General features: G+C 42.8%; 1 protein-coding gene across 3 annotated transcripts in view; it reads left to right on the forward strand.

Annotated features, from left to right (window-relative positions):
* The window catches only part of kalrna (kalirin RhoGEF kinase a), a 154,900-nt gene that overhangs the window by 76,611 nt on the left and 65,463 nt on the right, over positions 1–12,826 (forward strand). For all 3 annotated transcript variants that reach the window (XM_084362220.1, XM_084362222.1, XM_084362221.1), the window contains exons 15-26: positions 2,266–2,457; positions 2,767–2,936; positions 3,224–3,398; positions 4,397–4,649; positions 5,762–5,928; positions 8,905–9,024; positions 10,771–10,839; positions 11,047–11,196; positions 11,282–11,431; positions 11,765–11,879; positions 12,255–12,370; positions 12,635–12,757. In XM_084362220.1, the coding sequence (XP_084218346.1) occupies positions 2,266–2,457; positions 2,767–2,936; positions 3,224–3,398; positions 4,397–4,649; positions 5,762–5,928; positions 8,905–9,024; positions 10,771–10,839; positions 11,047–11,196; positions 11,282–11,431; positions 11,765–11,879; positions 12,255–12,370; positions 12,635–12,757 (1,800 nt within the window). The remainder of the gene's footprint in view (positions 1–2,265; positions 2,458–2,766; positions 2,937–3,223; positions 3,399–4,396; positions 4,650–5,761; positions 5,929–8,904; positions 9,025–10,770; positions 10,840–11,046; positions 11,197–11,281; positions 11,432–11,764; positions 11,880–12,254; positions 12,371–12,634; positions 12,758–12,826) is intronic.

The raw sequence follows: 12,826 nt of genomic DNA on the forward strand, positions 1-12,826 counted from the left end.
ACTGGTGTTATCCCTGTTTAGCAGTGGAGTTTAGGTGTAACTCTGATTAAAGTAGGTCAGAAGCACCGTCTCAGAGGTCAAGACGTCAAACATGGCCACAACTGAAAAAGTGTCATTGTTGGTGATAATGTAGAAGCTGATATGATGATGATGATGATGCAGAATTTAAGAAAAGTTTATGATGACTGATGGGACATTGTGGCTTTCATTAGGGTCTTCATGAAACACATTAAAAACAACACTGAAGTAGGGCAGGTATGAAGATAAAAACACAAAGGTTAAGAACAGTCATACACATCCACACATATATCAGCCAGTGGAGCAGCTACAATGGGGTCATGTGGTCATGAACTTTAGTGAAGTTCTGTTCTCTACAACCTTCTTCTACTCTTCTCCAGTTTATGGACCAAATATGGTGTTAGCCACCACTTAACCCTTAACCCAACCACAACTGGCCTGAAGCCACATGAACACATACCTAACCCGCCTTTGTAGGTGCTCCATCAGCTGATTTACAGTAAGTGCACATTACTGTATGTTTTCGGGTTGTCCATCTCATTCTTGTTAACACGATATGTCAAGAACACCTGGATGGAATTCCTTCGCATTTTGTCAACTTGGACTCAAGGATGAACTGATTTGAATTTGTTGGCCAGAGGTCAGAGGTCAATGTCGTGACCTCACGAAACACATTTTTGGCCATAACTCAAGAATTCATACAATAACCGTGATGGCATTTTACACTAATCTCTAACAGGATAAATAGGACTGCTGTTTATTGGTTGGTTTCTTAGCAGGATTACACATAAACTACTGAACAGAGTTCGACGAAACTTGAATGGAAAATGAGTCTTATCCCCGAATAGACCCCATTTATTGTTGGTGTGGATCTGGATAAAGGGACAGAGCCAGAGTTTTTTTTCTTTCTTTCTTTTTAACATTGTGAGATAATGTAGGGCGTTTTTCAACATTTTCGTTAATTTCATAGAGAATAATGGATTTTGAGGAAAAAATTCAGGTGTTTAGGTGACAATGATTTTTGAGTGAGTACAATTTGATGCAGATCCAAATAAATATCCGGATCTAGCAGATTTAAAGATGATTTATTTGATATTGGATTAGGGTTGATTGAAAGTAAGGGGGCTGCTGGGCCTTGGCAGAGGTATGTTTTCTACTGTGTGCCATTGTAGTTTGCTGAAACATGTTGGTCTAATAATAAAGTTAATCGTTATACTGTACTACAAGTGTTGCCGGAGTTTTTACCTCTTTAGACCTTGTCCTCTCCATGCACCCTGGAAGCAGGTGAAGTTGTGCCAAAAAGCCTCTACCCTGCTAATGCATGACAAATAGCCGTGTAGCAAGAGGTAGAGTCAAGGGTCAGTGTTCAGCAATAATGATTAATAATTAAAGAGTCTAAAAGTGCATGGCAGGGCCGACTGGTGGCAGACCAGTCTGTGTGGAGGGTAATCTCAGGCAGGAGAGGAGATGAGGGCTGAGGGCAAACTGGAGCTTAGTGGGTGAACAGCCTCATGCAAAAAGGCTGCTTTCCACCAGTTAGTCCTAACTGCAGGGCAGTGCAGACGCCTGCCATCGGGCAGCCATTGGACCGCCTTATGTAGGACAGTGTTGAGGTGAAGCACTTGCTGATCATGCAGTGGAATCAGAGAACAAAGGGACAGTTGTTCATGATGCTCTGGACAAGCTTCTTGTTTTGGATTCCCTTCCAATGGTTCCTCCATGTATTATAGCTGGAGTCCACAAACATCTCCTTGGTCTTGGTGACATTAAGCTCCAAGCAGGAGCTGTCACACAAATCCACAAATGAACAGGTGTGATTGTGATGGAGATGTAAACAAATCTAATGTAACGACATGGTTTCTTTGCAGTTTTTAAAAGACATAATCCTCCCAGGCAGAGGTGAAGAAGATTCTTGGCATTACCTCTATCAAGCCCAGTATTTTCTATTTTAATACCCCTTGGAGTGTATTATCACACTTATACCACAGCACTACTGAAAGGACCAGGCTGTGCTGAAATGTTTCTACATTTTTTAAAGTTTGTTTGTTGTAACTTTGCCATAGTTACCATCTGTTTCCCTTTTGAAAGATGGCTGGTAATGATGTGTGAAACAGAAGAAACTGTTGCCAATCACAAATATGTATTTTGAATGGCCATGATATGAGCTTAAACTAGTACAAATATTATATAAATATACTGTATATATATATATTATTTATATATGTGATGTCCCCCTGATCCTTTCAGAACACATACACAAATGCGGACAAGCTGCTGGAGGCAGCTGAGCAGCTGGCTCAAACCGGAGAGTGCGACCCTGAGGAGATCTACAAGGCAGCCAGACACCTTGAGGTCCGAATCCAGGACTTTGTCCGACGAGTCGAACACAGGAAGCTGCTGCTGGACATGTCTGTCTCCTTCCACACACACACCAAAGAGGTGGGACACACAAACACAAAGAGAACACATTCTCAGATATCCTGCTGCTGCCTACGGTTTTTACCTAAATGAATTATATGTTTAATCATGAACCACACAGATGTTAATGTGATAAGTGTGTAATTGCAAGTTTTGTCCCGATAGGACCACTACAACAATTAGCAGTCTGTCATGTTGTTATCAGTGTTATTTTCTGTATCTAGTGTTTTCAGATGGAGCAGGGCTAAGGTGGTCCAGTAAAAGGAACATTTTGTGCTCATGGATTGATCACACATCTACTAACCTGCCTGTGTCTGTCTGTGTGTCCAGCTCTGGTCGTGGATGGAGGAGCTGCAGAAGCAGCTGTTGGACGACGTGTGCTGTGATTCGGTGGATTCGGTTCAGACCCTGATCCAACAGTTTCAACAGCAGCAGACGGCCACACTGGAGGCAACGCTCAATGTGATTAAAGAGGGAGAGGAATTAATCCAGCAGCTCAGGTAATAAGAACATTTGTGTTATTATTCATGATGGTGTTTGAGAGGGAGAGAAATTAAAACAGAGGCTCCAGTAATGATATTAATATTCATAATGTTATTAAAGAGAGAGAAGGATTCATACAGAAGCTCAGGTATTTTCATACCTGAGAGTTTTTTAGAAAGTCAAATTCACACAGCCACTCAGATAAGGAAACAAATTACCATATTGGCACCGATACAGGAAAATAATATCCTGCTTCTTGTGAGGGAATATGGTGTAATGTCTGCCTCTGTCTCTCTTTCCACAGGGACGCAGCCATGTCGACCAATAAGACGCCCCATTGCAGTTCCATCGCACACATTCAGGGGGTGCTGCAGCAGCTGGACGAGGCTCAGGGCCAGATGGAGGAACTGTTCCACGAACGCAAAATCAAGCTGGACATCTTTCTCCAGCTGCGCATATTTGAGCAGTATACTATCGAGGTAAGAGAGCAAGTTTGTTCCGGGGACGTGACAGGTAGTGGGTTTTGTCCTGACAGATACACTTGCTGCTTTTGGAGGGCAGCTCATTGGGAGCTGCTGTGGAGTACAGCAGAGTGCTGCTCTAGGTCCCCTGTTGCTCTCTGAGGGCCTTAACACTTAACAAGAAATACCACTGACAGGGGCAGACTGATCAGAAGTTTCATTGCCTCACATTGCTTCACATCTTCTGTTACACACAAAGTGCTGCAGCACTTATGCAGGGTTCAGACGACATGATTTCAACCTGAGGGACGTAGGCCATCTGGAAAAAAATGGGCATCATGATTGACAATTGATTGTTTTATCCCATGTAATGTTTTATAGTGGACGACAACCAATGCTGCATCTGGGAAACTTCACAATGTCCTGATAAGAAGATGGGCCTGTCAGATTTCTTTTTTTGCCCATAAAGAGCTTTCTTCTGCACAGGACTGTAAACATGGAAAGAGGTGAAAGTGAAAGAGGACTGGTGCTGCTGCAAGAGAAAAAAAACAACCTTTTTTGTAGACCAAAAAAGACAAGAGAAAGACGAACAAAATGCAGCAGCCACTGAGCTTTGGAGTGCTGTGTTGTCAGTATGGCTGCAACTAATAATAATTTCCATTATCAATTAACCTGTTGATGATTTTTATGATTAATTGATTAGTCATTTCATGTAGAAATGCCACACATTTTTGGAAAATGCTAATGTAATTTCCCAGAGACCAAAGTGACATCTTCAAATTGCTTCTTTTTTTTCCAGCCAACAGTCTTAAACCCAACGACTCTTCATTTGGTGTAATAAATGACAGAGAGTACCTGTAAATCCAGACATTCAAGAAGCCGGGACAGCAAATGTTTGAAATGCTAATTGTGTTTCAGTCAACTAGTGAATTTATCAACTAATCTTTGCAGCTCTAGTTATTAACTGTGTCTCCATATGACATCGTCTGATCCCATGTTTTCTAATGTTCCTGCAGGTCACGGCGGAGTTGGACGCCTGGAACGAGGATCTGTCTCGTCAGCTGAGCGATGCCAGCCGCTCGGGAGGCAGCAGCGGCAGCAGCAGCGGGGGAGGCGGCGCCTCCTCTGGCAGCGCAGAGGACATCGGCCTGGCAGAGCAGCGCCTGAAAAGACACGCAGAGAGGAAGGTGGCCATGAACAACATGACGTACGAAGTGATGCAGCAGGGTCAGGACCTGCACCAGTACATCATGGAGGTCCAGGCTTCAGGTAAATTCACACAGGTTGACAAGACGAGAAGAGATAGAGGGAGGAATACAAAAGACAGAAACAAAGGACAGAGAATTCCTGTTTTGTGCTGTAAAGTGAGTTTCTGTGTTGTACGCTGCAGGCTTCAAAGGGCATTCATACTCTTCATTGCTTTCCAGGATGCATTAGCATTCCCCTATAGTCCCACACTTCACATGTGATGATGTGTGTCCCTGCTGCCCTCTGAATGTGGCTGAGCAGGCTCACATGTGGATTTGCAGCTGGCCGCTCTTCAGTGGAGTAAAGATGCTTAGGCAGTCATGGTACTGTGATCCCAAGGAAAAGCATGTTGTGTGGAACAGGCAGAGAATTAGGTTAAAAAATCGTCACAGCACAATCCTCTTACTGTGTGTGTGTGTGTGTGTGTGTTTGTGTATATGTGGAGGTCATGGCCGCTGTCACTGTGCCCCCCGCAGTGATAAATCTCTCTCACCCACCACACACACACACAACCTCTTTCTCAAGCACTGGTATAGTAGGGCATTCATTGTTAACTGATGCTGCAGACTTTTTTGAGTTGAATTGTAAAATTAAAGGAATAGTTCAGTATTTTGGGGATACAATTAGTTTATTTCTTTGACCAGATTTATCACTGGTATCCTACGCAGCTGGAGTTGCAGCATGTTCAGCCTAGCTTGGCATTAAGACTGGAGATACGGTGGAATCAGCTGTCTGGCTCTGTCCACAGCTAAGAAATACACCCACACATACAGAGTGATGTAAAAGTGTTATTGTATGGGGCTCCAAATGAAACTGATTAAAGGGGACAACGTTTTGTCAGAGATAAAGCATGTACACAGTGCCAAGTGTGTGTGTGCGTGTGTGTGTGTGTGTGTACTACTCAAGTTGTGGTAACATAAATCTGTTCACACACTCACAATGTGGGGACTCACCTTTCTTATCAGGACAAAACACAAGTCCCATAACGTATCATTGTATTTTAGGGTGAAGGTAAAACTTTAAGGTGATGGTTCAGAAAAGTCTCCAGGAAATAAATATAAATCTATGATATGTCCCCAAAAGTGATGGAAACATGACTGTGTGTGTGTGTGTGTGTGTGTGTGTGTGTGCAGGGATTGAGCTGACAGGGGAGAAGGACATGGACTTGGCCTCTCAGGTTCAGGAGCTGTTGGAGTTCCTCCATGAGAAGCAGCAGGAGGTGGAGCTCAATGCCCAACACACGCACACTCGGCTGGAGCAAACACTGCAGCTACGCCACCTACAGGCCGAGGTTAAGCAGGTAAGCGCTCCAACGCCAGGCGCCGAGGAGACTGAAGCAATTCTCCAAAAGCTCACAGGGAATCTTTAAAACGGGAGGCAGAGATTCTCAGAGTATTTTTTAACAGACATCTCGGGGCACATGTGGGATTTTATTTAGTTGCTGAGAAGCACGAACTGGACGAGACCCACGCTGAGCGTGACTTCTGCCTCACAAAGACTACTAATCATGTTAGTCATTTTCACCTGAAGCTAGCGTCTGCAGCCATAGATAATAACTGTAACAGCAAGCCCAGCTAATCAGCCAAGATCTGAGGAGGCTCTGTCAACTTTGCCATCCAACTCTGAGAGAGGTGTGTGCAGCAGAGTCAATAAACACCTTATATTAAAGTTGTGAAAGCAGTATTATCGTACATTACAACAAACATGTAAGGCACTGCAGATAGATACATGTTTTGTTTTTGGAATGTTTATGTATTGAAAAGATGCAGCTTTTCCTTTGTAGACATCTGTAGTCTGACTATGGAAGGACTTTCTCAGTAAAAAAAGGGGAATTTAAATGATGAAAGTAGCCATGTGCAGTAATATAGATCAGTGAGGATGCCATACAATCGTTTTGCATGCAAATCGTTGACAGCTGAATCCTAATCGAATCTTAAGGCCAGTGAAGATTCACACCTCTATTGCAAAATGCATCATGCAACTTCTTTCATATATGCAGTAGTACTTTCCATCATCTGTAACCATACTTTGATGTGTGAAATTGTTTGAATTCCACTTTAAGCAAACTCAATTTATCTACAAAATATCAGAAGCATTGTTCTGATCCAGAGCCAGCGAAGACTAGAAGACCAAATCCTAAAAAGGAAATGATATGGCGCTTCGATGGCGTAAGGTGAACGGGCTTTTATTATTAGAAACAAAGGAAATAAACTGAAAATCTCATTTTGGAGACTGATGTTGGAGAAATGACAAGAATAACACCCGCGCTTCCTCCTGGTCAAAGCAAAGATGTTTTATGTGAAGAAGCTCCTGCAGATGTGAATATGAACATACTGTGTGTTGAGACAGGAAGTGCGCTGCTGCTGCAGATGGATACAGCTGAATAATTTATGAGGTTTATGGCAATGTGCTAATAACACACACAAACACACACACACACACACACATGCACACCCCCCTACTGATTCACCCTCACCGTTGTTCTCTGGTCATGGATCTACTACGAACAAATACAGTTCAGTGAAGTGCACAACTTACGTACAATAACAATGTACAATGACTCGTATGTAAGCCAGGGTGAACTCACTATGAGGAGGTATAGCCATTAACAGGAGATGGAACGTAACTAAGTACATTTACTAGTACTATACTTGTACTATACTAGTATTTGTACCTTATTTCCACTTTTTACTCTCTACTTTGACCTCACTACATTGTGAGGCAAATATTGTTCTGTTTACAGCATTTATTTGATCGTTTGAGTCACTAATTACTTTGTAAAGTGCTTTCTGCATTACAGCCAAAGTGGTACATTTGTGAATTAATTTATTTTAAATAAAAACACTGATAGAGATAATTGACCAGGCCAATAATTAGTTGACCCATAGTATACAGTATATACTGTACATACATTTAAATATATGTAGTGTATAAATTAGTTTTCTTGTCCTTTTATTATTACTGTTCATACTTAAGTACATTAAATATCAGATACTTCAAGACTGTTACCCAAATACTTTTCAATGCTCGACTCTACCATAATGTTTATGAATGTTTTAGCATGATATTCTTTTTAATGCAGCTTTGACTGGTTACTGCTACGGGAGAACATTACATTACACTTTACAGATTAAAATCTAAAGCAAATTTTAACTGGTTCTGTTTTGTTATTGACCATTAAATGTAAACCCTACGTTTTAATAGAAGCTGTAGATAGTTTGCCGTCAGGGACTTTATTTGCCATGAAACAGTAGACAAGTGATCTGCACTGTCACTGAAGGTATCAACATAGTAGTCTACACGAGTTTGTCTGCTCTTCTTCCTCTGCGTCTTTATTTCTGGCAGTCTATGCTGCCATCTACTGCACATTAATCAAACAACCATTCTAGATAAAGTTCTGTTTCCTAGAGAAAGTCCAAAACCGTATTGTTTTCACACTGCTTATACCAACTGTTGTTCACGTGCATTTCATCAACACCAGTCAGTCAGTATGGAACATTCATCCTCCTCGGCTGCACCACATTTATGGTCTTCAAAAAGGAAGCTATTTTCTGAAGACCAAGATAAAGACTGAACCACTTATGCTGTTCTCCCTAAATCTACATTTCTAATCTGAAAATGTAAAACACATTTATCATCATCTACATTTGTACTACTAAACCCTGCACAATGATAAGCTCTGCAGCCATGTCATTCATGTCTTTTACAACAGTGTATTTTTCCTCTTCTTCACACTGTACTTACATATTTAATCCATGCATACATGCACATAAGTATCTTCTAACTTTCAGGTCCCCTCCACACATGTATTGGGGCATACTTAAAAAATCTGTGTCTGACATGGTTTCTGCAGAATAGGTAAAATAAGTGAGGTATAATTATTGAAATGTTTAAAGTGGCACCTTTTCCTTGGCCCTAATGAGAAAGTCCAGAATATATGAATATGCTAATTATTTTCAGATCCAAAATGTAACTCCACTCTCAGTGTATGTGCACTAGAAGCTTCAAGTTTCTACATCACACTTGTGTCTGCTGAGTATTGGACCAGGATTGGCCTCCAAACTATTTGTGATGTCACAAATCAGAAACTTTCCACTTTCAACACTGAACGTGAAAACAGCCTTCTTGTGTTAAACTCTGTGCACACGTCATTCTACACAGTGAAGCTCAGACATTCAACTGTGGGAACAAGAAGAAAGACACATCAGTGAATGGAGGAGGACCTTCACATTGTGTGTTATCTCACAGTCTTGATTCTCTCTGTCTGTCTTTCTAGGTGTTGGGTTGGATCCGTAATGGTGAGTCCATGTTGAATGCCAGCATGGTGAACGCCAGCTCTCTGTCTGAGGCTGAGCAGCTGCAGAGGGAGCATGAACAGTTCCAGATGGCTATAGAGGTACACGCTCACTCACACACACATCCTAATTATTGCTGCTCGAACCAGGCTCACTGTACTTGAGTAATAATTATTTCAGTATGCATTGGTTTGAATAGAAGCAGATGAGTGCGCACGCTGATACACACACTCATTCATCATTCATCATCTGTTTGTGAGCCAGGCTAGCCTCAATGATTATTTCAGGCTGCATTGATTTTGAAGAGTACAGACGTACACACACATTTAATTGTGTTTAAGTGCTATCTCTGCGTGTGTAATTTTGAAAATATGCGTGTGTATGTGTTAGTCTGTGCAGGGCTTTAAATAGCTGACTCCAGAAGTGTATTAGCACTCACAGGGGTAAAAGCCCCTTGGTCAGCAGTACTACACACACACACACACACACACACACAAAAACACATCGCTCTGGCCCAGACCCAACATGTGTGTTCTGGCCTGGTTTCTGCTCCTGTGGAACTTTGATTAGTGAGTGTGTGTGTGTGTGTGTGTGTGTGTGTGTGTGTGTGTGTGTGTGTGTGTGTGTGTGTGTGTGTGTGTGTGTGTGTGTGTGTGTGTGTGCTCATCTTGAGGTAAGTCCTATATCCTCCATCCAGAATCCTTTGCCAGAATCAGAATTCTTGATTGTGGCGAACAGCGACACACAGAGACACGAACACATTTACAAATAATGATATTCCTACATTGGACGACCTTTATGTTTGAGTCTGCCTCTCAACAGAGAGCAGAATGTTGACTATAGACAACCATGGATGCAGACTGTGATGCAACCTTTAAAGTATGAGTTAGCTCACTGCCATTTTTGGCTGTTCCATCCGGCCAAAGGAGACGAAGCCTGTTTGGAGCTGGGATGGAACGAGCAACTGCCGCACATCTGACCGTGATAGGCTGAGACAGTTGTCAGCAGGGCTTGAAGTGGCCTGTACTGACGGGTAGGCAGTAACTGCACTTTGGCATTTTACTCTTTGGCGTATTGCGACTTTCTCTTGTGTACTGGCACGTTTCACAAGCTGCAGGCACTCTTCTCTGCCTTCTCCATGTCACGCTGGGGTCACACAGCGCAGCAGAGCGCTTCCCGCTGCCTTGCGATCCCCATGTTAATCAGTTGGGCTGCTCGGTTGGGGTCGACAGATATGGTTCTCTCAGGGCGGATACGGGTTATTAGTTATAAAGGAGACTGAAAACTGATAATTGGAAGCAATATACATTCAGAGGAAAAATAAAAATCTTAGTCTCAAAGTCGAGAATAATCAGTAATGGAATGTAAGCAACTACAGTTTACTCAAGTACTGTACTTAGTTACAATTTCCCACTTATGCAGGCACACGTACAAGTCAAGCACAATGAAAAAACATTGTGAGACGCATTGTGTGCATCCTTGAGGTCTAAGAACCGTGGTGGATGCATTTCCTTCCTCTTTCCAAATTTGTTAGTTAAAACCTGCAGTGTTAACATCCATGTTTACTAGCTCTTAGTCTTCTTCATCACTGTCTTTGTTGCCTCATTAGTGTGTTTCTCACATGATACTGTGAGCTGTAGATGAGTGGAATAATGTGAAACCATTGGCCGACCTGTGTGAGTCCTTCAGCACGAATGCAATCAAAACGGGGAGCGACACGTGAAAACGTTGCTTGGTAGTGTTAATAGTGGTCACACACTCCACAGGGAGCCTTTATAATTGAGCTGAACTAATAAGTCAGTGATTTTAATTGATAGTAACTATCTCTCCTCCTCCTCCTCCTCCAGTCTCTCTTCCATGCTAACTCTCTCCAGAAGACTCATCAGAGTGCTCTGCAGGTGCAGCAGAAAGCAGAGGTACATCCATCCTTTTACTTCATTGTTGACTCTAGTAGATTGTAGCACACTTATAGGACTTATTGTAAACCGGTAAAAGTCATTTATCTATATATCTTGTCTTATCCTGCATGCTGTATTTCAGTATATTGCAGGCTGTTCATCATGGCCCTGTCTTACCCTCCACCTCTGTCTAATTCTGTCCGTCCACCTTCTCCTCTCTTCCAGATGGTGCTGCAGGCGGGTCACTATGATCCAGAGGCAATCCGGAGCTGTGCTGAGAAAGTGGCTGTTCACTGGCAGCAGCTGATGCTGAAGATGGAGGACCGCCTGAAGCTGGTCAACGCCTCTGTGGCCTTCTACAAGACGTCTGAACAGGTACGACTCAAACACACTTTGTGTTTTATCTAAGCTTGGAGCAGAGACGTTGTTAAGGTGTCACCGCCTCTTTGTGCCTGTCCAGGTGTGCAGTGTGTTAGAGAGCCTGGAGCAGGAGTATCGTCGGGATGAAGACTGGTGTGGCAGTCACGATAAACTGGGAATGTCGGCTGAAAGCGACCACCTTCTACCTCTGATCAGTAAACACCTGGAGCAGAAAGAAGCCTTCCTCAAGGTGATTCACCGCTCAGTGTCTCACATGAGACAACACACACACACACACACACACAATCAGAAGACAAGGAGTGAAACATCAAAATGGCTCTCTGTCGCTTTCTATAAAATCTTCAAATGATTGAGTGATAGATACTGTGCATAAAATGAATTTAGACAATGTTGGGTGATGTTTCACATAGGCTTTGATAAACAAAGCCGAACAGGCTAATAGTAAACAGTAAAATGTTAATTTATCTGATTTAGTCGAGGATAGTGACGTTCTTGGGTGTTGGAAGAGTGTGTCTGGATTGTGTAAGTATGTGAGTCAAAGGACCGTGTCCCTGTTCTCCAGGCGTGCACTCTGGCTCGGAGGAACGCTGAGGTGTTTCTGAAGTACATCCACAGGAACAATGTGAGCATGCCTGGAGCCGCCAGTCACGCCAGAGGGCCCGAACAACAGGTTAAAGGTCAGTGCTGCGGAGAGAAGTACTCCTGATTGTACACAAAGACAAATATACAGTATATCTATGTAAATCTGATTATGATTGACCTGACAAACATATATTTATGAAGCTCAAATATTGATGTGAATGCTCATTGTCTTAGTTGTGTCTTTATTTTAACTGAAAAGGGTTGTGTGGTCCAACAACACAACACAAACTTACACACATAGTGAAGATGTCCAAATGATTTGGCCTTATTTGCCTGAACTGTCATAGATGATGTATGCATTACATTATAATGTGCTTAACGTAAGTATGCAGTGGAGTTTGAGCCTCATCAGTGAGCAGGGAGCACATTGGAGTGTCTATTTAATGTACTTATTGTGTGTCTGTGTGCAGCCATTCTGAATGAGCTGCTGCAGAGAGAGAACAGAGTCCTTCACTTCTGGACCTTAAAGAAACGAAGGCTGGACCAATGTCAGCAGTATGTGGTGTTTGAACGCAGTGCCAAACAGGTCAGTGTGTGTGTGTGTGTGTGTGTGTGTGTGTGTGTGCGCTGTACGTGTGTGTGTGTGTGTGTGTGTGTGCATTAGTGAAACAAAAAGAAAAAGTTTTGGCTGGAGTTTTGCTTTGGGGAAATGTGCAGCACTAAAGGGACATCTGGTTTATTTTATCACGGAGAGTGATGCACAGAGGCTGAGGATTAACTTTATCTGTGTGTGTGTGTGTGTGTGTGTGTGTGTCTGTGTGTGTGTCTGTGTGTGTGTGTCTGTGTGCAGGCCCTGGACTGGATCCAAGAGACAGGTGAAGTTTACCTGGCCACACACACATCACCTGGTGACAGCAGCGAGGAAACACAGGAGCTCCTCACCGACTACCATCACTTCAGACTGAGTGCCAAGGTACACCGTGTGTGTGTGTGTGTGTGTGTGTGTGTGTGTGTGTGTGTGTGTGTGTGTGTGTTTGTAAAG

Source organism: Pagrus pagrus (assembly GCF_965226575.1).
Source record: "Pagrus pagrus genome assembly, chromosome: 9".
Lineage (NCBI taxonomy): Eukaryota > Metazoa > Chordata > Actinopteri > Spariformes > Sparidae > Pagrus > Pagrus pagrus.